The 27446-nt window shown below is 41.5% G+C and overlaps 1 protein-coding gene across 3 annotated transcripts; it reads right to left on the reverse strand.

Moving 5' to 3' along the window:
* adgrl4 (adhesion G protein-coupled receptor L4) lies at positions 1-27446 on the reverse strand. Of its 3 annotated transcripts, XM_061779850.1 has the most exons (16): positions 27303-27446; positions 26929-27078; positions 22677-22826; positions 20372-20521; positions 20116-20186; positions 16477-16656; positions 16160-16343; positions 15971-16084; positions 13730-13929; positions 6780-6959; positions 6312-6515; positions 2562-2782; positions 2004-2070; positions 1846-1937; positions 1571-1739; positions 1-378 (listed from the first exon to the last, which is right to left on the reverse strand). In XM_061779850.1, exons 1-16 carry the CDS (start codon positions 27415-27417, stop codon positions 316-318), a joined length of 2310 nt encoding a protein of 769 aa, XP_061635834.1. In that variant the 5' UTR covers positions 27418-27446; the 3' UTR covers positions 1-315. The 3 variants fall into 3 exon arrangements, 1 of the variants encoding a protein (XP_061635834.1); XR_009789422.1 differs by lacking the exons at positions 1-378; positions 1571-1739 and having other exon boundaries at positions 1856-1937; positions 2004-2843; XR_009789423.1 differs by lacking the exons at positions 1-378; positions 1571-1739; positions 1846-1937 and having other exon boundaries at positions 2562-2843.

Consider the following 27446-nt stretch of genomic DNA (forward strand, 5'->3'; position numbering starts at 1 on the left):
GATTTTTTCGCTTAATTTATTTTCATTATTAAATTAACATTGAGACATAAAGAAGGTCAAGTGCAAGTCTGTTATGTTATTTAGAGTACAACAGGTATTAAATTAAAACAGAAAATTATAGGTAAAAGTATGTTGATTGTTGAGTTACTCTGAGAAGAAATGGTTTTGTGAAAGGACATTGTCCATTACATGCATTGGAATCCGAAACAAACAAAAGATAAACAGACACAATGTATAGATTAAGAGATTTTAAAATGACTGTTCACATTCACTTAACATCAGTATTATGGAATAGTAGATATTGGCATCGTAAATTCATCTCAGGCATTCAAAACAACATGGCACATTTTTGAAAAGCCTGTAGTACTCCTCTTGAATCTGAAAAAAACAAAAACAAAAAAAACAATAACAAAAAAAACAATTACACAATTGTCAGTCATATTTCGCCTTTACACTAGGAGTGGCAAAATCATAAAAAGATTTGTACAGCAATGCAAACTGCAACTACCACAATAATAAACATATTTGTAAATTAAATACTTTGTCAGTTTTAAATTTTACAGGAGACTCATTCATATCTACTCTCTCTCTCTCTCTCTCTCTCTCTCTCTCTCTCTATCTATCTATCTATCTATCTATCTATCTATCTATCTATCTATCTATCTATCTATCTATCTATCTATCTATCTATCTATCTATCTATCTATCTATCTATCTATCTATCTATCTATCTATCTCTCTAATTCATTCATCAATCATATTTTTTATTGGCTGGAAAAAGTAGGTGGTTCTGGGTGTATTTAGAACCTCCTTTTAAGTCACCTTATATAGTTCATGGGCCATAAAGAGTTTCTATATTTTGAACATTATCCCCAAAAAATTAGTATTATCACCCTTCTATCGGAAAGCTGTCTGAAGATTGTAAATATGATAAGTCAGTAAGTGAGGTAATCATTAAAATGCTTACTTTGAATTGCTAAAAAAGAAAACAAACTAAGAGGCACATTTTATAGAAAACATGGCTGCTGTCAACATGCAGCAAGTTTTTTTCAAGTTAAGATTAAATCATGCCCAACTGTTGAGAATTGTATTAGTTGAACAAACATATTCTGTTGGGGATTGAAAAGAAAGTGGCAAAATATTCTAAGAAGTTGCTTTGAGAATTTCTATGAAGCATTTTTCCTTATTTTTATTTTACAGAAAGTTATATGTCCCAAATATTTCTCAACACATGCATATCCAATAATATTCCAAATTAAGGTTTGATTAGAATGTTCTAGAATAGATTATGCTAGAATTCACCAGGCTCATTTCGAATTGTGCAAAAGAATGATTCCTTAAAATTGGGCCATAAGATTAAAGGGTAGGGGTAATATTTTAAAAAGTTAAAAAAACAACAGCAACAAAAACAAAAAACGAATTTTGTATATCTCAGCTGCTGGTCCAGTTCGTGAGCTTATGGGGATAGAGTACTTTTGGTTAAATTTCTGCTTGAAGTGTTTGAATAGGCTTTCATAGTCTGTGCGTGTTACACAAATGGAAGTTGAATGAATCCATGTGACAACATCACCTTTCGGGAGAGCACACAGAGGAAGATGAAGATGAACATGCCCTGGAAGGCGTTGGTGATGGTGAACAGATACGCAGTGAGCGTGCTCTCGTAGAGGATGTGCAGCACTCCGAAGGCCCAGGTGGCGCCCAGCACAAAGAGCAGCGCTATGGCTCCACGGGCGCACGACCTGACCAGCCACAACCGACACGATCACGCTGATTGCTATTTGACACATTGTGACAACAACACCTGAGACGGACAACACAAGCCTAGCCAAGTATTACTAATCGCACCTGATGTTCTCATAGTGGCTTATTTCAGGCTTCTTCAACACTGTGTGTCGGTAGACTTTGTAGATGATCACTCCAAAAGCCAGCAGATTCACCTGAGGGGAGATTAAAACAATCACATCGTAATTTCTGCTTCCTTGCTACCTGCTTGGATAACTTACCAGGATGATCAAACAGGCGGGTCCAATGAAACTCCATATGAAGTGGTTCTCTGTGCTCAGCCAACACCTAAAATACAAAAGCAAGATGGCCCACTGAGGAATCTTGATTAATTGAATTTTGCCTGCCTTTTATCATTGAAACCTCGGCTTCTATCTCTCCTGATCTGAATCAATAGAGCCTTCTTTGGTCAGCACTCAACACTTCTGCCCCAAATGCAAATATACAGTACATGCACTTCTTCAGAAAGAAATATGTTCTGTATAACCTAAAAGTCCATTTAGAAATAATCAACAGCAGACATGTATTTACTGTATCTTTCTTTTTTTATAATTTTTTTGCCACTAATTAATTTCAATTAATTATTTTAAATCAGGCTATCTACTGTAACCATCTTCTACTTTCTTTCTGTCCCAACCAGCCATGTATTTTTTCCCTAGAGAAAAAAAAAAAGAGTGTCATTTGAATTTTAGTGAAGGTCTTTGTGCAAACATTTACCTTTGCACTTTCTTCTTTGTTATGTGCGTCATCAAATAAAATAATAAAATATACATGCTCACATTTTATCAGTGCCATAATACTTGGAACCCAGCGTGGCTGAGATGGCCACGACCACTGCCGGGCTTCCATAACCAAAGATGTAAAAGTTACGGTGCAGGAAGCCTTTGTTGTAGATGACGCCAACCACTATTAAGTACAGATGGATGCCCTCGATGCACATCCAGGCAAAGGCCGCCAGGAAGAAATAGTGCAGCAGCCCTGCAATAACTGAGCAAAAGAGCTGCCAGGAAACAAAGAGAGAGAGAGGGAGAATATTTCATCTGAAAGTCCATTTGAATGACCTGAAAAACATAAAAGTGTTGCTAAATGTTGATTTTCATGTTATCCCACACATTTCCTGCACTACAACCAAGTAACCATAAAACTTTAATTATACCGCTGTATAACGAAACAATAAAAATGACAAATACAAATTTTAAAAAGAAATGAGGTCAATTTAATATCTGCAAAACTCTGTTTTGCACACAGAGTTGAATATGAGACTAAATTTTGAATGGCGTGTTAAATCATGACTTAAAGGAAATAACATCATTGCCCTCATTGCAAACACCCTACGGAGGGACATTAGCGCGTTTATTTTTTATTCCTTCCTTGACTTTATTTCAACCTTTAAAAAGTCCCCTTGTGAGTTCACCCCCAGTAACTAATGTGTATGAAGTGTTCAAATATAATAATCAGTGAAACCCCTGAGACCGATCATAATCCTTCACAGGATGCTGCTCGACCACTGATTTGTTCAGAACCGTAAACGTATTTGTCTCCATCAGAAATCATTGAAATTATTTCACACGAATCATCATAAAATGTACTCTTTCTTACCTAATGTCATATATATGTTTAAAAAGAAATTATTTTGAATTTGGGTGTGTTGGTTAATCGCATCTTGAATTATCTGAGGCTTTGGTCGATTATTAATTTTTCCAATTAAGGGATCAAAGAAATATAATCAAATCCATCCATCTATCCATTCTCTTTTTTTTGTAGTCCATCTATCCATATGTACAGTACCTCTTATCCTCACTCAGGTCAAGAGTGAGCTGGAGCCTTTCTGTAAGGTAACTATAGATACCTGCCATGTTACTAAACTTTGCTTCAGTGTGGGGCCGCGGAGACTGTGTGCGGTCATGTGACTGCCTGGCTCAATTTGATTGGTGGAGTGAAACGTCACAAGTAGTTACTTTGGTTTGGTGAAACAGAGTCATGTGACACAATTGTCTCTGACAAACCAAAAAAAATCTCACAAGTACGTAATTTCTCGTGCATAAAGTGCACCCATGTATAATGCGCACCCCCAATGTTGACCTAAAAATTCTGGAAAACAGAATGAATGATTTTGCTCCTACCAATATGATCAAAACATGAAGTATTTTTTCAAAGAATTATTCTGAAGTTAAGCACTTTATTTGAAAATGTAATACTTTTTTTTTATTTTGTGCTCTTATTTTGAAATTCACAGCCTTACTTTTATTTAGTAAATGAGAAAACACACAGTTGTGCTCATATGTTCGATTACCCAGGCAGAATTTGTAAGATGGCTACAATTCTTTAAGGAAAACATGCAGGGCTAGGCGAAACACATTTAATTTTATTTTAATGAGATTCAAATTAAACTGTCAAGCATTTCAGAAAAGCATTATCATTAAAAAAAAAAAAAAACATAACCATAAAGAAATGAATGATGGTTGTTGTTTAGTCAAATTTAAAAAAAAGAACAATATATCACAAATTCTGCCAGGGTATGTAAACTTATGAGCACAACTGTACATACAGTATATGCAGTCATATGTACCCCTGTCATATTGGAATGAAAGTGTAGGCTACACCTTTTTTATAACCACTTGGTGGCGGCATATTAGAATGAAAGTGTACACTTTTTTCATAACCTCTAGGTGGCGGTGACATTGGAATGAAAGTGTACAGCATATATGTCAAACTCAGGGCTGGGGGCCAAATTTGGCCCACAATGTAATTATATTTGGCCCGCAAGACCATATCAAATGTGTATTAGAGCTGGGCCGCTAGTATATAGCAAATGAGCCACTAATATTACAAAACCCAGAATGCTTTGCTAGTGTGTTGGCCAATCAGTCTAGACCGGCAGCGCCCCTTCCCTTTCTGTTGCAGTCGTTAGGAACTATGCTACCAGTATCCTCGAGCAAATTTATACTTCCCCTTCCCAAAAATGGCCAAACGAAGGATGGAAAACGGTTAACTTCCAAGACAGGTGGGAGGCAGATTGTCTGTTCACTAAAGTAAAAGACAGGCCTGTTTGTAGAGTGCAGAGCAACAAGGCTGTAACAAAGAATATAACATAATTGAATTAATAATTTTTTTTTTAATGCCCTTTATCAACTCCAAGGCAAGGACTGTTAATAGTTTGAAGTTTGGATTTTTATTGAAGGACATTCTTACTTTTTGGAGTTGTTTTGTTGTTGGCCTTAGAAAAAAGATTTACATCAAAAAGAAAGATAGTTGGAGATAGATAAATAGAAGATGGAGAGACGGAAGAATTAACGTTATCTATTTAAATACAAAACAACAGACAAATACCACTGATGTCGTTTATCGCAAATTAAATTTCTCGTGTTTATAATATTAAAGTTGGTTTATTGCAGATGCAGTGTTTAAGCAAAATTGAAGTTTGTTGTCATATGATAAACTTTAACTCTACATTTCTGGAGAGAAGGGAAACATGCACATCGCAGTGATTTTTCATTAAATATGAGTTTGGCCCGCGACGTTGTCCCAGTTTTTAACTATGGCCCACCGTGAATTTGAGTTAGACCCCCCCCTGGTGTACAGCTTTTTCATAACCTCTAGATGGCGGCATGCATTTATAAAATGTGAAAGTTTTTTTTCATTTTCCCCTATACCTATGTATAATGCGAACTATTGACTTATGACAATTTTTCGGGGGGGAAAAATGCGCATTTTACACGAGAAATTACGGTAATAGGACATACTGTGCCTGTAAATACAAACACAAGCAGGATGAAGCTCAATGTAAAAATGTGAGTAAAAATAACATTTCTTTCAACATTTTCTGCGACTTTAAAGGGCTATTCAGAACTATACAATCTGCAGTTGTTCAACTCCCGAGGTTTCACTGTACAGTACTGAGTTTTAGAACAGAGCTTCCCAACAGAGTCAATGACTGTATAGTCGCTTATTCACCTGACAGTACAGCGTTTGTTCAATTTCCACTCAGACGGTGTGAATGTGAGTGTGAGAATGTGCTGAATGTGAGAACGGTTGTCTGTCTCTTGATGGGCCCAGTGATAGATTGGCGACCGGTCCGGAGTGCAGCGTGGATTCCCAAAATGTAGCGGGTGCACGGCACAGTGTGCGTGAGTGCCCTCCATTAGATGCACAAGATTGAGAGTGTAATGACAGTCTGTTATACTTTGTTTCGCAAAATGAAATGGTTGAAAAGATTTTCCTCTACAAAATTTTAATACAAACAATTTCATTATGAAACATAACTAGCATCCAAAATGCACCTCAGCTACTGTCACACTGCCTGCCGAAAAAACAGCAATTGAGCTGTGTGCGCCTACATTGTAATAGCTATTTCTTTATTTTTTCCATCTTCTATTTTGATCTTGTTTGCATAATTGCATACATTTAATCACCTTTTTGTTACTATTTCTAGTGGGGTTGCCATCTATGCCAGGTTACTGGAGGGTGCGTGGTTTAAAAGGTTAAGGAAAGGCTGCTGTTAGTGAACAAAGTGAGTTGTTTGTCGTCACCTTATGCGAATTCATGTTGATCCCCACCAGGAAGATGAACTCAGCCATGAATAGACTGCAGCACAGGTTCTTGTGAATGGTGGTCCTGGTGCTCTGGATCCCGCTGAAGAACCAGAAGGTGAAAATGCACATGGACAGACAGATGAGGGAGATGATCATCCCCAGCTGGGTGATGCGGGTCAGGACGGTTTGATGGGCGACGAACTGACAAGCAAAGAGAAAAAAAATTTGTGTTCACTGTTTGATTTGTGTTTTCTCTTTTAATACAAAAGTCTTCTTCAGAAGAATCAGAAGGGAACAATCATTTTGTATTAAAGGTGAAACAACCAAGAATGAACTCCTGTGGATAATATGCTGTTGTATTAACCAGCGTTACAGTGCTCCAACAATTACCAAACCCCGAAACTGATATTTCGAGTACAACGTACTATGGACATGAGATTTTATAATAAACAGATGAAACCTTACATTGGCTCGCCCCGAGGACATGAGGATCGCAAAGTGTGTCAGGTGATTACAGGTGCACGTGGTTGCATTGCTGTCGACGTGCACGGTCTTGCAGCCGTGCGTGGCCCAGTGACCCTGCAGGCTGTCGTTTGTGTACTCCCAGAAGGCACACTTGGTCACGTCGGCTTTAAGGTCGACGGGCTTTGGGGGAGTAAAGGAAACAAAAGATCCAGTTAGATGGAGCTCTGTATTAAATTTGGAACACAATTCTTCACAACCAACAGTAGAGGGGGGGGGGGACAACAACAAAAAAAACGAATTCATCTAAATGTCAACAAGATGCAATTTGTAGCATCCATCCATCCATCCATTTTCTGAGCCGCTTCTCCTCACTAGGGTCGCGGGCATGCTGGAGCCTATCCCAGCTGTCAGGAGGAGGCAGGGTACACCCTGAACTGGTTGCCAGCCAATCACAGGGCACATACAAACAAACTGTCATATGTGTGTGTGTTCCGGGTTTTGTCTTCACCCCCTGTTTCACACACACCTGCTCATGTGAGCATCTTCATCACCTGTGCCTCGTTCACCCTAATTACCCCTTGTATATAACCTCGTGTCTCATTTCCTCTCGTTGCCAGTTCGTTGTACCTTGTCGTCGCGTTCCAGCATTCCTTGTTTCCACGTCATAGATTCACAGTAAGACTTGACCCTGTTCCGATTATCGACCTTGTCTCTTTGCCTCATGTTTTTGGATACTGTTGCCTCTCTTGGATTGCCTGCCTGTGTACCGACCTATGCCCGTCTATTAAACCTCTCTTTTTGGAAACTGTCAATTTGTTTTGGAGTCGTGCATTTTTGGGTCCTATCCTCTGTTCCGTTCATGACAGAACGAACTGGCCAGAACATGGACCCAGCAGACTCAGACCCGGTGCGCAAAGCCCTTCAAGCGCAGGGTCAACGCCTCGCGAAGCAGGATGAGCAGATTGCCGCCCTCCACCTTCATCTAGAGGGACTGTCAAGGAATCAGGACAATATGATGAGGCAGGTGGCCTCGCAGTTTGAACTTCTTTTGAAATTTTTTCAAGAGAAGGAACCAGTTGGCACCACACCCAGTACTGCCACGGTATTTCCGTGTGAAGTAGTCACCATGCAGCCACCTGCCACCTCCGCTGCTGCTGTCTGCCCACAGCTCTCTCGACCGGAGAGGTTCTCTGGAGAATCTGGGAACATTAAGCCGTTCATCACGCAGTGCGAACTCCACTTTGAACTGCAGGCAGCCGCCTTCCCCACCGAGCGGGCAAAGATCGCATTCGTCATTTCCCACCTGACTGGTCGTGCGGAGGCGTGGGCTACTGCTGAATGGAGCCGCAATTCCGCCGCGTGTCATTCATGGTCTTTTTTCGTCAAGACTATGGAGCAAATTTTTCAATTTTCCACTCCTGATCGTGAGGCAGCTCGCTCCCTTGTCACCTTACAACAAGGCAAGCGCAGGGTGTCAGATTACGCGATTGAGTTTCGCATTCTAGCAGCTGAGACTCATTGGAATAATCGGGCGCTACTCGATGCCTTTTTTCAAGGACTATCCCCCGCCGTCAAGGATCATTTAGTCCCGCTAGACCTGCCAACCGACTTGGACACTCTCATCGCTCTCGCCCTCAAGATCGACAGAAGGCTTTTGGATCGCGAGCTGGATGGAGATCGGCGGAGGGATGCATCACCACGCGCTTGGAGGACGAGCCTCGGTGACAAGCCAAACCAAGGCAGATTCCCTGCTGCCAGTCTCAATCCACTGGCTAGCGTCACCACGGATGAGCCCATGCAACTGGGCAGGTTCCGTCTCTCCCCTGAGGAACGTCAACGCCGGCTGAGGGAAGGGCGGTGCTTCTACTGCGGTCAGTTGGGTCATTCCGTGAGCAACTGTCACGTCAAAGTTGCCGGTGCCGGTAGCCAGGGCACGGGAGAGGTGAGTCTGAATTTCATTAAGGAAGACCCTACACGGGTTCTTCCTAAAGTGACACTATGCTCTCCTGATCAAGAAATTCATACACCTGTTTTAATTGACTCTGGTTCTGATGCAAACTTACTCAACTCCATCCTTGTTAGACGTATGCACCTTAGAACCTTTGGAATAAAACGCCACCGCAACACCTATGCTGCAGACGGCAGTTTTATGGGCAAGATCACTCACCGCACCCAAACACTCACATTGACATTCCCTGATTCTCACTCGGAACGTATTAGTTTTCATGTTTTTGACGCCATAAATCATGACGTTATCTTAGGAAACCCATGGTTGAAATTACATAACCCCCACATTGACTGGTCCTCTGGGCAGGTTATGTCATGGGGCAGCAATTGCGCCCGAAACTGTTTCAAGCCGCCACGTGATGTTCAGGGTCATGTTTCTAAGGACACTCCACAGACCCCATCTGCGGATCCTGATTTATCGCAAGTGCCCACCTGTTATCAGGATATTAAAGATGTTTTTTCCAAGTCCAAGGCCAAATCCCTTCCACCCCACAGACCTTATGACTGTGCTATTGACTTGCTGCCTGGAACCACACCCCCACGAGGGAGGTTGTTCTCTCTTTCAGGGCCGGAACACAAGGCCATGAAGGAATACGTAGAAGAATCACTGGCAGCCGGGATCATTCGCCCATCTTCATCCCCTGCGGGAGCAGGATTTTTCTTCGTGGACAAGAAAGACAAGACCCTGCGACCCTGTATCGATTACCGGGGTCTCAATGAGATCACGGTAAAAAACAGGTACCCTCTTCCTCTCATCTCCACCGCCTTTGAGTTCCTGGAGGGAGCCAAGATTTTCACAAAACTGGACTTAAGAAATGCATATCATCTAGTCAGGATAAGGGAGGGGGATGAATGGAAAACAGCATTCAACACACCAACGGGACATTATGAATATTTGGTAATGCCTTTTGGGCTTACTAACGCTCCAGCTGTTTTCCAGAACCTTGTCAACGATGTCCTGCGCGACATGTTGAATGTTTATGTTTTTGTTTATTTAGATGATATTCTGATATTCTCCCCGGATGAGGAGACTCACATTATTCATGTCCGCTCTGTTTTGCAGCAGTTACTGCAGAATCAACTCTATGTCAAGGCTGAGAAATGTGAGTTCCACCAGGCGTCCGTTTCTTTTCTGGGTTTCGTCCTGGCTCAAGGTGAAGTCAAGATGGACCCTTGCAAAGTCAGTGCCGTTATTAATTGGCCTACTCCCACGTCACGCAAAGATGTACAAAGGTTCTTAGGGTTCGCAAACTTCTACAGGAAATTCATCAGGAATTTCAGTTCTATAGCCTCTCCTTTGCATGATCTTACCTCGCCACACAAACCTTTTGTATGGAACCCGCTTTGTCATGCAGCTTTTCAAAAACTTAAGTCGAGCTTTACCTCCGCTCCCATCCTTACTTTGCCAGATCTCAAACAGCAGTTTGTGGTAGAAGTCGATGCGTCTGATGCCGGAATAGGAGCAGTGCTCTCCCAGAAGTCTCTCAAGGATGAGAAGTTACATCCTTGTGCGTTTCTCTCCAAAAAATTGACCCCAGCTGAAAAAAATTATGACATTGGCGACCGTGAACTGTTGGCAGTCAAGGTGGCTTTGATGGAGTGGAGGCACTGGCTAGAGGGGGCACATACTCCGTTTTTAGTATGGACAGATCACAAGAACCTTGAATATATTAAAACTGCCAAAAGATTAAATGCGAGGCAGGCTAGATGGGCTCTTTTCTTCTCTAGATTTAATTTTACGTTATCATACCGACCGGGTTCTAAAAATGGTAAGCCAGATGCTTTGTCACGCATTTTCTCCGAGGAGAGTTCTTTGTCCGACCCTAAGACTATTTTGCCTAAGTCATGCTTCATTTCCGCTTTTGTTTGGGACATTGAGACTGCGGTTGAAGGGGCTCTGAAAGACACTCCTAGCCCTGAAGATTGCCCCGAGAACAGGCTTTATGTGGTTCCGACCTTAAGGGGAAAAGTCATCCACTGGGCTCACACGAACCGAACGGTATGTCACCCAGGCATTGCCAAGACGCTATCGGTGGTCGAACAGCGCTTTTGGTGGCCTAATGTTAGGAGGGATGTTAGCGATTACGTCAATGCTTGCCAGGTATGTGCTGCTAACAAGGCCTCTCATCAACGTCCTTCTGGGGAGTTGCGACCCCTGCCAATACCACAACGTCCTTGGTCAGACATTTCCGTAGACTTTGTTACAGGATTACCTGCCTCTAAAGGCAATACCACCATTCTTACAGTTGTTGACAGGTTCTCTAAGATGGCGCACTTCATTGCACTTCCAAAACTCCCCTCAGCTAAAGACACTGCCGAGCTAATGATTAATCAGGTTTTTAAGTTCCATGGTTTCCCCAAGAATGTGGTGTCTGATAGGGGTCCCCAATTCATTTCGCAATTTTGGAAGGAGTTTTGTAAACTCATAGGTGCTACCGTCAGTCTGTCATCCGGGTTTCATCCTGAAACCAACGGCCAAACCGAGAGGCTGAACCAGGACCTGGAGACGGGGCTCCGATGTCTCGCTTCACAGGAGCCGCGATCCTGGTCTCAGAAACTGGTTTGGGTCGAATTCTCCCACAATTCCCTCCCCTCTGCATCCACTGGTCTATCGCCTTTTCACGTTGTGCATGGTTACCAACCATCTCTGTTTCCTGCCATAGCCCCAGAATCCACAGTTCCAGCGGCATTAACCTTGGTGAGACGCTGCAGGAGGACCTGGGAGCGAGCCCGCCAGATGCTGCTGCGCCAGGGACGGTCCTACAAAGCCGCTGCTGACCGTCGGAGGACACCGGCCCTGAACTACAAAGTGGGTCAGCGAGTTTGGCTTTCGACCAAACATATTCCACTCCGGGTGGAGTCCAAGAAGCTCGCTCCCAGGTTCGTTGGGCCCTTCCCCATCACAAAAATAATCAACCCTGTCACCGTGAAGCTGAGGCTCCCAAGGTCTATGCGGGTCCACCCTACTTTTCACGTCAGCCTACTCAAGCCAGCCCGGGAGTCCCCTCTGGTCCCGCCTTCCAGGCCCCCTCCTCCCCCCCGGTTTGTGGATGGGGGCCCTGTCTTCTCTGTGAAGCGGCTGTTGTCATCTCGTCGGAGGGGCAGGGGGTTTCAATATCTGGTGGACTGGGAGGGCTATGGGCCTGAGGAGCGTTCCTGGGTACCGTCTGCGTTTATCGTGGATGATTCGCTCATTCGGGACTTCCACGTTGCGCATCCAGGGGCCCCAGGGCCGTCTGGGGCCGGCCGTTAAGGGGGGGGGGGTACTGTCATATGTGTGTGTGTTCCGGGTTTTGTCTTCACCCCCTGTTTCACACACACCTGCTCATGTGAGCATCTTCATCACCTGTGCCTCGTTCACCCTAATTACCCCTTGTATATAACCTCGTGTCTCATTTCCTCTCGTTGCCAGTTCGTTGTACCTTGTCGTCGCGTTCCAGCATTCCTTGTTTCCACGTCATAGATTCACAGTAAGACTTGACCCTGTTCCGATTATCGACCTTGTCTCTTTGCCTCATGTTTTTGGATACTGTTGCCTCTCTTGGATTGCCTGCCTGTGTACCGACCTATGCCCGTCTATTAAACCTCTCTTTTTGGAAACTGTCAATTTGTTTTGGAGTCGTGCATTTTTGGGTCCTATCCTCTGTTCCGTTCATGACACAAACAACCATTCGCACTCACAGTCACACCCAAGGGCAATTTAGAGTCTCCAATAAATGCATGTTTTTGGGATGTGGGAGGAAAGCGGAGTGCCCGGAGAAAACCCACACAGGCACGGGGAGAACATGCAAACTCCACACAGGCGGGGCCGGGGATTGAACCCTGGTCCTCAGAACTGTGAGGCTGACGCTCTCACCAGTCGGCCACCGTGCTGCCCCAATTTGTAGCATCAGTTTGCCTATATTAAATGTCACAAACTACATGTTAAATAACTGTCAACAAAAAGAATATTCATGTATGTTTTGGGAAGAAATAAATGAACTACCTTAAAGTTTGTTAGTCTCAGAATCTTCACCTTACGTGACTCTGTGCCTAAATGTAAGGTCGGGAGCCAAATGGGTACCAGTCAGTTTTTAATTTTGTAGTCAATTGTCTGAGTTAAAGAAAGTTATTGATTCCCAAGCAAGTATACTCATTTTAGATTTGAATTAAAATTGGATTCAAATTCATATGTGTGTTTCAGTGTTACCACATTCTATTGCTGTACCTTTGGTCTTAAGCTGAAACATTTTAGCAAACCTTGTACTTTTATACATTACAGTGCACTACATTCAGCCAGATGTTTGGTGCTCACTAGATTCTACAATGTCGTATAGTATAAGAAATAGACTGAAAGAAAAACATTAAATAAAACGATTTATTAATTCAAAATTATGAAACTAGCGTTGTAATTACAAGAATAAAGCCATAATATTACAAGAAGTGGAACTACTAAGAGAACAATGTCCTAATGTCATGAGCCACAAAAGCCGTCATTTTTATGACAATAAAGCAGGGATATCATGAGACTTAAGTTGGAATGTTATGAGAAAATTTCCTGGTGAGATAAAATGTGGTCATCTACAACCATGCATTTCGATTTTCTGTAAAATGAGAACATTTTTAGAATAAAAAACGGCCCCTTTTAATCTTTTTTTGTCTTTTCAGTATAGCTCTAATACTCCTTCATAAGAGCCAATATGTTACTTAGGAAACTAGTGTAATTGACACAACAGAAGGAAGTCTCACAGTAGTTATGATGCTTATTGGTGTTTTGGAGCCAATATTTCAAACTGAATAAAACTCAACTGGGAAGCAATGTGTTAGTAAGGTATAGTGTGCAAAGATGCTTACTGCAGCAGAATGACCAGATATTAAGGGGAACTCCCTCCCAAAAGGTCCTGCACTGCAATTTTGCAGCCGCAGCAAATTGAATGAAAGACAGCATGCCCATTCATCTTTACCTCAACGTGCCTCAGAGTGAAGATGACATGGTCAAGCTGGTAGACGTCAGCAGGTTTGACGGCGGCTGCCACCACTTGGGAGTTGACAGTGATTTCCCCCGTTTCTGCATAGCGCGAGTAGTCAGTGACACCCGGGTCGATGCTCGGCTTCAGGATGTCTCCCATGCTGTCATATCGCACAAACACCACTGACACGCTCTCTGATGGACAACACAAGTTGAGCAAACGAATGGCAACGGTCAAACCTCATTCTTTGCTGACCGACAAGGAGTGTCAAATTTCATGATAATGAGATTTGTAAGGTCGCAACATGTTCTATATATTTTTTGTCCGCTATCTCTAACATGTTTCTGTATTTCCCTTTCATGATTGATTGACTACATCTTTCAATATTATATTAACAACATACTGAGACGCCTATTTTGTTGATTATTTCATCGATCCAGGTTGTGGTCTGTAACTCGTGTTGGATTCATAGTTGTCTGTGGAGCACAGGTCATATTACAAATGTGGTATATTTATAACATGTCTTGACATCTCAATCTAGTGTAGTGTAGTCAACATAGTGGAGTGTGGTCAGTCTACTTTGTCTAGAAAATTTGTCATGACAACACATCTACACATATTTGAGGCACGAAAATCTATTCGCTTAAAGCCTCCGATGGCTGGAATATATCAGGTCATTGTGAGGGCTAGCCAGCAGCTAGTTCACGAGCTAACAGGCTTCTGGGGCTTCTCTTGGCATATGGGCAGAGGGCTTGTCCACGGCCTCACCTCCTAGCTTGGGAACACTGAGGTGTTCTGTATGTAGTGTACTGACTAAAATGTGTTGAACTGTATTTGTTTGAATTGCTGTTGTGAAAACTAGTTAAAAGTTTGTTTGGTTCTTTGTGTGGATGGATACTGGGGTGTCCTGTGTTCCGAGGGGTCTGTGAACATTTCAGGATTTTTTTTGTTTTAATGATTGATTGAAGGGGTGGTGCGTCCAATGGGATTGGGGGAAGGAGATGGGTCATGGGGAGTAAGAGCGGGAGATGCGGCGGGGAAAGGAGAGTTTTTTTTGGGGGTCTGGACCTGGTTTTTTCGACGCGAATGGATTTTTGACTGTTTTCAACGCGAACGGATTTTTGACTGTTTTCAACGCGAACGGATTTACTCTTTCAAAGCCACGGGTCCTGCCTGCTCAACGCCACGGGTCCTGCCTGCTCAACGCCACGGGTCCTGCCTGCTCAAGGCCACCGGGCTGCCGCTTCGACGCTACGGGATCCAGTCGCTGTGCCTACTGAAGCGTTTTGAGGGCGCGTTCCTACGACAATCGGTTTGGGTTTCTTTTCCCCAGTGAATTGAGGGTTCAACGGTTTTGTGAGTACTACCTTTGAGGGCTACATGTAATTTGTGGCATCCAGAGAGGAAACATTTTTGTGGTGGAGGCATAACTAGCTAGACAAATGCATGTTGTCGTGGTAGAAATGGGCCGAGTAACAATACCTAAGTAACTCGCAATTGCACCAGATAACCACTGATGCAAAATAAGCCACTTGAAGTTCTTGTATAGTGGGGGAGGGGCAACTAATGCCAAATGCAGAAGTCCGTCATTGGGCGCTGTTTTAGCCACGCTCCCAAAAAAATCAGGACATCTTGAAATGGTGAAAAATCTATGTGCTCTATTTTTGTAGATGGCGTTTCTGTGGCGAGGCACAAATGCCGTCGTATCCTGATTTTTGTGCAAGCACAAGTCTCACTGCATGTGTTTGCGAATTTGAAAGACTGTTCTGCGCCAAGTTAGGCATTCGGTGAGGCAGAGGGAATGTCCTTTGAAATGTGCCTGGGGAAGTGACAATTTGGTGGCAGAAAGTTCATCAAAACTTATGCCTGCTTAGACCACAGTCCTGGTGCAGAATAGACCACTGGCGCAGGCAGACAGATACCGAGCTCCACGGACATACATTACGCTGCCAAAAGTATTCACTCACCATGCGTTTCTGGTTTTCCCCTGCCTCTTCATTCTTTATCTACTTAGAAATTTTGCTTCCAATTTTGTGGAAACAGTTAGGGGAAGCCCCTTTCTGTTCACAGCGTGCAAAGCTTGCTTGCTTATCATGGAAGACCTGACAGGCTTGAACTAAACTCTTACTAACTTACTAACTTACTAATATTTCAACATCAAGTGCAGTTGCAAGCATGTTACAATATAATTTGATAAACGAGCATTTTCTGTCATTTAACTGAGGTTAGACTCACCATTACAAAACTCCCCTGGTCTCATCTTTGGAGTGAGAGTCATGCGGTCCCCTCCCATGGTAGACGACAACATGGCTTTTTTCTCACTGGCATCAAAAGTGAACAGTCTAATTTCTGTGGAAGAGGGTTGAGACAATAATAATGATGACTGAATGTGAACACTACTCAACGTGTAACTAATGACCTTACCCATTTGTGTATCTTTAATTTGAAGCTCATTGGGAGTCTGGAGGCTGTTAGCCAAAGTGAGAGCACTTTCTTCAACAGTATGCAGCAGCTTGGTGACGGTTCGTTCCCGGCGCTCCTCTTTAATCCTGCTCCATGCTACCAGCTCATCCTTCTCCACCAAGTTGTTTACAGCTTTAACTAATTTCTGTGGACAAGAGCATTTTTCACGTCTTATTCCTCCAACAATTTGTGCACATGCTTCCACAAATGCTGCAAGATAAGAGATGTCATGGTCACAACAGTGAGTGAGAAGAATGAAACAAGTGTGTGAGGATTACTGTGAGAGTTGAGTGGACAACAGCCAGTTTGACTGGCTGATCCTTTCCTCCTGTGGCCAGCAATGACGTGGACCGGCTCAAGGCCTCGACGTACGCAATCACTTCCACCGAGGTCAGATCCCCAGATGACTGCTGAGCAATTTCATTCAATAAGCTTAGGGGCTCAGTCAGGTTGCTCATCTAAAAGGGCAACAAAAAAGCAGATAACATTCCATTCAGCGGGACAATTTCTTTTGACTGGAGAAAATAGAAACAGAAGAACTAAGAGAGAAATCCGTGTGGGTTATTTTTATTAAATTGGTTTCTACTGCTTCACCTTCAGCTGATGAGATCCAATATAAGACTTGTATCAAAAACAAGGATAGTAAAGCTGAGTTTTGGTTTGTTCTGTCAGAGAGGTAATAACCATTGTTATTATTGTGGTCCTGATTTGCTGTAATGTCACCTCAAACTGAAAGATGTTGCTAATATATACCCATCTTGTGTAGCTAAATCATGTCATCAAATATCAAAATAACAAACAATGTTAAAGCACAATTAAGTGGGACCTTGATGTTCGAACACCCCAAAAACTGTACAATTTGAACCAAAGATTTTATTGAAAAATATGCCCCATAGTTCAAACAACTGTTTGGAGTCAGTATAGACCTCATTTCAGCCAGCATAAAGCATTAATGCTGCACACACGTGTTTAGCCACTTCCTTTGTCGTTTTATGACACTTTGTTTGAAAGGATGACAATGGTAAAGAAGAAGAAGGATAACCACCGGAAGTGAATAAAGGGCACTCATATTCTGAGCACAAAAGACTCCAACAACAACAGAGTGTTGTAGTGCCGTGATAATAATTGGCAGTAGCCAAGACGTGATGTGTTGGTTCAGTTACTGGTGAGAGGAGAGGTGGCTGTGGAGTTTTTGACCAGCTTGTTCAACAGAATTTTAGCGGGTGAGAAGATGCCTGAGGAATGGAGGAAAAGTGTGTTAGTGCCCATTTTTAAGAACAACGGTGATTTACAGAGCTGTGGGAACTACAGAGGAATGAAGTTGATGAGCAACACAATGAAGTTATGGGAAAGAGTAGTGGAGGCTAGACTCAGAACAGAAGTGAGTATTTGCGAGCAACCGTATGGTTTCATGTCTAGAAAGAGTACCAGATATGCATTATTTGCCTTGAGGGTGTTGATGGAGAAGTACAGAGAATGCCAGACGGAGCTACAATGTGTCTTTGTAGATGTAGAGAAAGCCTATAACAGAGTACCCAGAGAGGAACTGTGGAACAGCATGCGGAAGTCTGGAGTGGCAGAGAAGTATGTTAGAATAGTACAGGACATGTATGACGGGAGCAGAACAGTGGTGAGGTGTGCTATAGGTGTGACAGAGGAGTTTTAAGGTGTAGGTGGGACTGCATCAGGGATCAGCCCTAAGCCCCTTCCTGTTTGCAGTGGTGATGGATAGGCTGACAGATGAGGATAGACTGGAATCTCCATGGACCATGATGTTTGCAGATGACATTGTGATCTGCAGTGAAAGTAGGGAGCAGGTGGTGGAACAGTTAGAAAGATGGAGGCATGCACTGGAAAGCAGAAGAATGAAAATTAGCCGAAGTAAGACAGAATATATGTGCATGACTGAGAGGGGTGGTGGGGAAGAATGAGGCTTCAGGGAGAAGAGATAGCAAAGATGGAGGACTTTAAATACTTGGGGTCAACAGTCCAGAGCAATGGTGAGTGTGGTCACGAAGTGAAGAAACGGGTCCAAGCAGGTTGGAACAGGTGGAGGAAGGTGTCAGGTGTGTTATGTGACAGAAGAGTCTCTGCTAGGATGAAGGGCAAAGTTTATAAAACATTGGTGAGGCCAGCCATGATTTACGGATTAGAGACAGTGGCACTGAAGAGACAACAGGAAGCAGAGCTGGAGGTGACGGAAAAGAAGATGTTGAGATTCCCTCTCGGAGTGACCAGGTTGGATAAAATTAGAAATGATCTCATCAGAGGGACGGCCAAGGTTAGATGTTTTGAAGACAAAGTTAGAGAGAGCAGACTTCAATGGTTTGGACACGTCCAGAGGAGAGATAGTGAGTAAGTCAAGCGGAGCGCTCATCAAAGTCACACAACAACATTTACAGATTTTGGAACTCAGTGCACACATAAGGCACGCTGCATTATAAGGCGCACCATCCATTTTGGAGAAAATTTCATACTTTTAAGTGCGCCTTATGGTCGTGAAAATACGGTATATTGGTAGAAGGGTGATGAGTATGGAGCTGCCAGGAAAGAGAGCTAGAAGAATACAAAAGAGAAGGTTGATGGATGTTGTGAGGGAAGACATGAGGGCAGTTGGTGTTTGAGAAGAGGATGCAGGAGATAGGCTTACATGGAAAAGGATGACACGCTGTGGCGACCCCTAACGGGACAAGCCGAAAGGAAAAGAAGAAGTTACTGGTTTTGGTTTGATAGGGTTCTACTTCCTGTTTTTGCTCCTTTGCTGTTGACTTGATAAGAATCATAGCCTCTATCAAGCATATTTTTGTGTAAACAAAGGATTTATATTGGATATTATGTGTCTAGCAGTTGAGTCTATCACTTTTTGCTATTTAAGTTAAGGTGTTTAATTAAGAAGGATCAGTGAGAGACTGCAACCTAGCCACGGACAGGCTATCTGCTTGTCACTTGTGATCAAAAAGAGTCTTGTACAGGTATGTGTGCATCACGATTTAAACTACATTTGTGGTTGCTTTCAGATGTGTGGAGTGAATGAAACAAATTAAAAATACAAAATTTGAGAAAGTGTTTTACTGTATTTAACACTAATACACTGGCTAACCACTGCATAAAAATGTATGAAAATTAATAATGCTAATATGTTACTTAAAACAGCGCCTGTACAGTTAATAAAATGCATTCAGGATGAAAAAACAATTTTTCTCAGATGGAAATATTTGTTTTGAAAGTCAGGACAGATTGTGGTTGAACTATAAGGTACCGCATTATTTAACATTTTATTCATCCTTTTGTCCTTTTGCGATTTTCATTGATTCACCTTTGTCTTGAGTGGCTACAGTAGTAATACAAGCAGTGGGTATCGTGAAAGGACAGTAGATTACTATTCCAGCATTACTTTATGCTGTTATTACTATTGGTTCCATTATTGCTTTAGCAATCTGTACAGGTATAGTGAGTTTGGTTTAGAAGGAGGGCTTTATGACAGGAGGGTTGAAGGTTTCGATATCGCAACTGTCATCTTCCTGCGCAAGGTGCTAGTGGGCAAGTCACTGTCTTTTTTTTCTTGAGAAGACACAGTTGTCAAAGTGCTCTTGGGAATTGGTTGGGTCGGGTGATTAGACACCATACAAATAAAATTTTATTGAACCATTATCTTTTTAAAGGCAGGTTATTCGATCTAGCTCTTGCATTAGATCTAATTAGATTGTGCAGGTGTACCTAATGAAGTGTATAGTCTGAGTCATTTTCAACTACAGAACATTCCAATGCACTCCAACATTGTTAGTTTTTGCTTGTGGACATTGCAAATGAGGTCTCCAAATTTTTGATCTAGATATTGCAGTGTGACATCCTCGTGGAACATGTAGTTTCATGTTTATCTAGTCTTTCTCATGTCATTGTGAGGAGGGCGTACTCACATATTCAAGTGTTCTATTAACAGTCTGTGTGATGCACCCAATGTTGTCATGGCAATGTTTTTGGGGATTATCTGAAAAACAACAATTACCAAAATCAGATGGACAGACCTCCACTAAAAGCATAGCATAAAGACCGTTTGCAGAGAATTTTCTAATGTGGGTTGCAGGCAACATTTGAAAATGTGAAAGTGAGCATACATCTAAATATCAGCGAATGTGGTGAGTGTGCATGTGTATTCTTCCTTCTTAAACTGACCTTTACATCTTCCACCTCGTTCTGGATGAAAGTGCTTAGTGCCAGAAGTTGGGATGTAATCACGCTGACAAGTGCAATAGAAAGATCCGTTGGTATTATGGCAGTGTGAGTTCGGTCCGCAGGCCTGTATTGCCTCACATTCATCAATGTCTGAATAATGCACACAAAAACCTTACCTTCATTTTAAATCAAACACAATGTGATTAAAGGAGATTCTGCACATAGAGAAGAGTCCAGCACAAAACATTGTAATGACACATAATAAAATTTAAGCATTGTAATTGAAAACTTGATATCATTTGAGATATCTTAAGTAATAATATCTTTTAAGGTGGGCTACATGTTTCTATTACGTGTGTGGGCTGAGAACTACCGAGTGTATATTGCACGATTGTAATGAAGGTGTTGCTGTTCTTGCTTCATATTGAGCCAAACCTTTCAAGTGAATTCTCAGAGCAGCAGATGGGGAGGAAGCGAAAGGCCCGGGGAAGAAGCACCTCCGACGTGTTTATCCTCCATAGTTCAGTGAATGACAAAACAGTTTGCTCATTCACACACAGTTCCAGCAGCTAACGCCTAACAGCTGTTCGGTCCAACTGCTTTCACACGCTTTGAGAAAGTAAATCAGTAATTTGCAAATACATTACCATAAGGATACAAAGGAAGTCACAAATAACAACATCAGTTAAAGTGAATAACACTTTAATTAATGCTGTGGCTAATTTTCGGAATTACCATTTAGGGTGGTAATCACCTTAATCTTCAATTTCTATGACATTTTTTAAGTCAATCAATTATTTGAACTATGCTAATAATAACTAAAAACTACTCTGGTTCAAGGACACAGGGTAATTTTCTAACATGCACTAATGTTCTTTCTTGCACATCAACTACATGACAGGAAAAGAGCACACTCTCTGACTGCATGTGCACCTCAAAAGTCAACTAATAACCGGCAATGCAGCACTTGATAGTTTCAGTCCATATGAAAAGAAGCGCAAACAATAAATAACTGACATAGTTACGTATTGCAGAGCTTCGACCACTCAGTGATGCTTTGATTTAATAACACCATGCAGCAACTAGGCGGCTCTAACAAATCCGCTGCAGAAATCATACTGCAATACCTTTGGGGAAAAGCTGAGTTCATTTTTTTTTAAATTTTCAAATTATACAACTTTGAGATTCATAGGACATGAATGCTTTGCTGTTTCTTTGGCAACTTGGACAGATGGGTACACACAGCAGGGAAATGACAGGGAAACTTGGCAGGAACACAGTCAAAGCGACAAAATGACAAATATGCTAAAACACTAAGGACCTGGTTTGCTAACATCCCATATAGCGAGTGCTATATTGTTCCCTCTCATGGATTTTGCCCACTACTAAGATTGCGATCTTTTACTAAGATCCCAAATAGCCGGAGGTGGGTAGTAACGTGCTACATTTACTCCGTTACATTTACACAAGTAACATTTTCCATAAACTGTACTTGTCTGAGTACTTTAAATGAACCATACTTTTTACTTTTACTTGAGTAGTTATGTGAAGAAGGATTGATACTTTTACTCCGTTACAATGATCGACATCCCGTGCGCTACTTTTATTTATCCATTCCTGTGTGTGCGGATCTATTTTTAGACTCCATCTTCGACTTCCGCATTGGGTGCCCGTTGCGCCACTCAGATGACACAAGGCAGTACAATGACCACGCACGTAGCCTTCGCGAGCCAATCAAAATGACTCATTTTGGGGAGAAAAAAAAAAACAGCCGCGTGAGTGTGTTTACTTTCCAGACTCTGAAAAACAACAGCTTTGTCATGCAGCTCTTTAAATTGTGACTGCCCAAACTATTTCAGCCCACTTCTAATTTGAGAAAACACCTTGCGGTAAGTTGCAGCTGTTTCTATTGTTGTTTTGGCAGTGGATATGGCAAAATTAGCACTATCCCTATGGTGTAGCACACGCACACACAGTCACTAAGTCTGTTCAGCAAACAGCTTATTCATGAAGTCATTTCAGCGAAGAAAGCAAATAACGTTTCTGGAGGGCCCAATGCATATGTTGTTGTTTGTTGGGCAGTTTCAACTAACCTACCATGCATGTTTTTGGGATGTGGGAGGAAACCGGAGTACCCGGAGAAAACCCACGCAGACACAGGTGAACATGCAAACTCCACACAGACGAGGCCGGATTTGAACCCGGGTCCTCAGAACTGTGAGGCGGATGTGCTAACCAGTCGCCTGCCGTGCCGCCTGAAATACTTGCATATGATTGAAATAAAATTTTTATAATTGACCATTACCTATGCATTCGGTGCCATCATTCGTCTGGAACTCGGCCTTTCCAGTTGAAGAGTATCCAGGCAAACACGTACAGTAGTAACTGCCTATTGTGTTGGTGCAGTTGCCTTTGTTGCCGCAAATGTTCGTCACATTTTGGCATTCATTGTCATCTGTGCCAAGAAGAGAAGGGCACTATTGTTACCTGGGAAAACACCTCTTCATGATTTGACAGTTAATCACTTGGCCTGACAACTGGCTGGTGACAAAAGACAACAAAAAACAACATAGTACCAATTTGATGTTTCAAGAAAAGCTACATTTTTCATTAATGTAGACTGATTTTGAATATGTCTATAGACCAATTCACAATGTTTGTAAACAACAGGCATAAGGATACCTCCGGATGGCAGAAAATGAGTGACAACCGCTAACCTGAAGAGAACCAGCTGGTTGAGAGAGAGATTATGTAGTAGAGTAGTAAAGAGAGTCAAAAACATTGTTCATTATCTAAAACAATGCCAAAAACTAGTTGAGTTTGGGGTTGCGCAACCAGATATACCCGCCTGAAATGATTTCATTACCGCTAGTTTAGTTTGAGTAAATGCCTAGCTGAGGAGAGTACAGCGTGCGCTGTCCAGTTCACTGTCAAAAGAACACGTCTTTAATCCGAGCAACAGAAAACTCAAGCTCAAGCGATCAGATAGTAAATCAATCAATCACCAAAGGTACCACTCAATAGTAGGCTAGGCTAATTTACAAATAATGGTAATATACTAGTTTATGGTTAAGGCATTTCATATTTGTTGCAATTATCTCCTGAATTAGTCAGTCACTCAGTTATCACATTAATCTGAATTTTTACCACGTCTATTTTTTAATGAAATTACTTGTTGAAATGTAAATTATGTCTCCCTTCCATGCAATTTACCTTCAGAGCATATTTTTTTCGACTGACATCTCACATATTCAAACTATAGGAGTTGAGAAGAACCCTTCATTTACCACCCCACAAGAAGCAAATAATTCATTCAAGCCATTTAAAAAGTATTCTCCATTGCTCTACTTTAGTGAAAAGACATGGAAGGGTTTGATTTTGCGTCGTGCCATCAGAGAACACTTCGGCTTTTGCCACCTTGAAGAACGTTTGACGTCATGGTGACATCTCCTATCCAGTTAACTTTGTGCTATTATTTTATGACTGTTAGGAGACAAGCATTCTTCATTTCTTTCTTTTGGCATTTGGCTCTGGTATGCGTGATGAATTTGTTCTTTCCAGTTCATATTGTTGTTGTTGCTCTAAAGAACGCACACCATTTTAATCTGAATCATGTCTGCCTCACAAGCACAGGAAATAAAATGTATCAAATTGGTTGGATACTATGTAAATTTAGGATTCACTCAGTTGTATACAAAACAGTTTTTGTTTTGGCTCGGAGGCACCTTCATACGAATACAGTTTGTAATTACATGCAACGTCTTTTTTCTGCAAGCTTTTGGGGTTGTGTGTTTAATCCTACTTTAAATACTAAATTAATCCTACTTTAATTTAACAGCCAATCTCTGACTGGAATAATTCAGTGACCTGTCTATGCCCACGCAGTTTACTGGAACTGACCTGGTATGAATTTCCACTGTTGTTTTCATGTGTCTATGTATGACAAATATTGTGCCTTTCCTCTCATCTGTACTTTGTGCACAAAGGTTGTCCAAGAGGGGATATCCTGCCTTCTCATGAGAAGTGACTAGGATTCAAAAGGGAAATACCTCGCAGCATGCACAGGATGCTTTAGCAGTCGCTCCTACAAAAGCATCATGCCTGAATGCTCACTTTCATGTTTCATCTGGGGCATCATCAAAGTAAAAACATGTATTTATTCTGTTTACATAACAAAACACAGCAAGAAGGTTTCAGTTGTAATAGACGGAACGTTTTTTCAACCCTTGTCGTGTCAAAATCATCTGCCAGTTTTTATGGTGGAAAGCTGAATTTACAGTACTGTGCTCTTAGGCCTCCATTAGATGTATTGTAGTATCACCACCATAACGGTCATGTGTAGCTACAATATCCATTAAATAGAGTCCAAACCTCGGCACGACTGGTTAGGGCGTCAGCGCCACAGTTCTGAGGACGCGGGTTCAATCCCCGGCCCCGCCTGTGTGAAGTTTCTGGGATCTGGGAGGAAATCGGAGTACCCAGAGAAAACCCATGCAGGCACGGTGAGAACATGCAAACTCCACATAGGCGGGACCGAGATTGGAACCCCGGTCCTCAGAACTGTGTGGCAGACGTGCTAACCAGTCGTTCCACGCGCCATATATATATATAGATATATCTATATATATATATATATAGAAATATATATATATATAGATATATATCTATATCTATATATAGATATATATCTATATCTATATAGATATATATCTATATATATAGATATATATCTATATATATATATAGATATACATATCTATACATATATATATATATAGATATATAGATATATCTATATATCTATATATATATAAGTGCCGTGAGATTTTTCAATTGTACAATATGTTCCTTGGGTCCATAAAGGTTGGAAATCACTGCTCTAGTCAGGTCATGTATTCTAATCAGTCAGGTCAAACAAACATTATAACATAACAGAAATAATGGGTGCTAATTTACTGTAATTAAATTACTTTATTGTAATTAAATTACTTCATCCACACCAAAACTTGAGAGCATGATTCGACAGAACAGCAGCATGTTTACGCACAACCGTTAGTGCTAGCACTAGCTTGATCGGCTTCATAAACGAATGTCCGCTCCTGAGCACCGGTGACCACCAACACACGTTTTTCCCCATTTTGTTCTTATAATACAGTCGGCGACATCCACTCTTGTTGTCGTCACCACGGTAACGAGTGTTATCCGGTCGCATTTGAGTTGACAAGCGAAAGCCCAGTGATCGTAAAAGACGGGATGCGGTGGTATCGGAATACAACCCCAATTCCAATGAAGTTGGAAACATAAATAAAAACAGAATACAATGATTTGGAAATCATGTTCAACCTATATTTAATTGAATACAATACAAAGACAAGATATTTAAATGCCATTGTTAAGGACATTTTATCCAAACTGCATTTTATTTTGTTTATTTGTTTTGTTGTTTTATTGTTTGGGCTTGACTGACTCAAAGTTCTCTTAGTTTAATTTACAAATGAGCAAATTCTATGCAACTCTTGATGTTTTCCTTGGCTGAAAAGAGGGATTTTTGGGGTGTGAAAAGGAGTCAATGACATTACAGAAACAGACTGGATAATACATTTTCTTGATGATTACTAGGCACCTTGCACTGAGGTCAATGGGGTAAATTCCCAATTTAGGACCCTGTTAAGTTGAGTTACTTTCAGTTTCTTACTGTATGGAAAATGAAACGCAGGAGTTGCTGAAGCTCCTGTAACTGGTTGACTGCTTGTGTAATGCCAGCATTTATCGTGATATGAATGAGACTGTTTTCTTTGCAAACTGTACACTAGTCTATGTTGTTAATGTTTGAACTTCTTGCTGTGGTATAATATGTAATAATTAACAACAGGGCTGCTTGGATTTTTACATTTGCACTTATTTTGCTAATTTCTTCTTGGCATTTTTGTTTGATGTACTATTGGACTGGAATTGGTATGTTGCAAAAACATCCAATAGTGAAGCTGTTGTTTGTCTAGTACAGTAATCACCTCCCTATTTACAGTTCGTTATTAGTTACTTGCCGTTGGATTAGTTTAAGGTTAGCTGCACAGTAATTCGTGACGAAATTACTGCTTTGTGGAACCTATAAAGTCGAACATCAAATTAGAAGTTACTGTATGTAAAGTAGGAAGACTTTCATTCAAAGCAGTAACAAAAAAAGGTTGACCAGCAAAGGTGACAAAGGTGGACCTGAGAGAGTCCACTGTATTTAACTTCAGTATTGATGGATAAAATGGCAACTCGCTTGTGGTTGTGGATTGTCACCAAAAATTTAAAATGGGCTTTTGTGGAACATTAACCTCTTTCCGCTCATCTGATACCATATTTTAGAGGTTCCACTGAGACGTATGAAAAATGAAATTAGTTACTTATTATTAGTGTTTTAATCATCAGAGAACCTACCAGTGACTTCGTAAATATGGTATTCACACAATATTCTTAAAATGTCCTGAAGACATATACACAAGACTCTTTCAGCATTAGAACTACTCTAGTCAGTGACCATATGAGTACGTTTGTGCATTGATATTTACCATTGCAAAATGTTGTCCCATCTCCGGTATACCCATGGTGGCAAAAGCAAGCCTCGTTCGAGTCGTTCAAAGCCTTGCATGTTGCAAGTTTGTGGCAAGATTTACAAATGTCAGCGAGTCGGCAGGGGTCCATCACACTGGAGAGCCATGCTGCACGGACACAAACACAAAACATTTGAAAATATTGTTTTGCTGTATACGTTTTCATAGCTGGGTTTGTTAGAAACCTAAAGATGAGGTTTTAGGAGCAGTAGTGGTGTCGCATATATTTCCTGTAGTAAATAGGTTTAGTAGTCTTGTAGTGATGGTAATATATTTGTTAATGTTAACATTTATCCCCATTAAAACACATAAAGTTTGTTTAATTGACATACCTGTTAAGAGTATTAGTTTCATTGGTGACCAGAGCGAAGACTCCATAATTGCACTGGTTCTGAACTTGGCTTTTTGCAGGCTTTGTGTAGTGGGCTGGCTTCTGACATCAGCCATTTCCTTGCATCACTTTTCCTGTTTCCCTA

Source organism: Phyllopteryx taeniolatus, chromosome 7, assembly GCF_024500385.1.
Source record: "Phyllopteryx taeniolatus isolate TA_2022b chromosome 7, UOR_Ptae_1.2, whole genome shotgun sequence".
In the NCBI taxonomy this organism is placed as follows: Eukaryota; Metazoa; Chordata; class Actinopteri; order Syngnathiformes; family Syngnathidae; genus Phyllopteryx; species Phyllopteryx taeniolatus.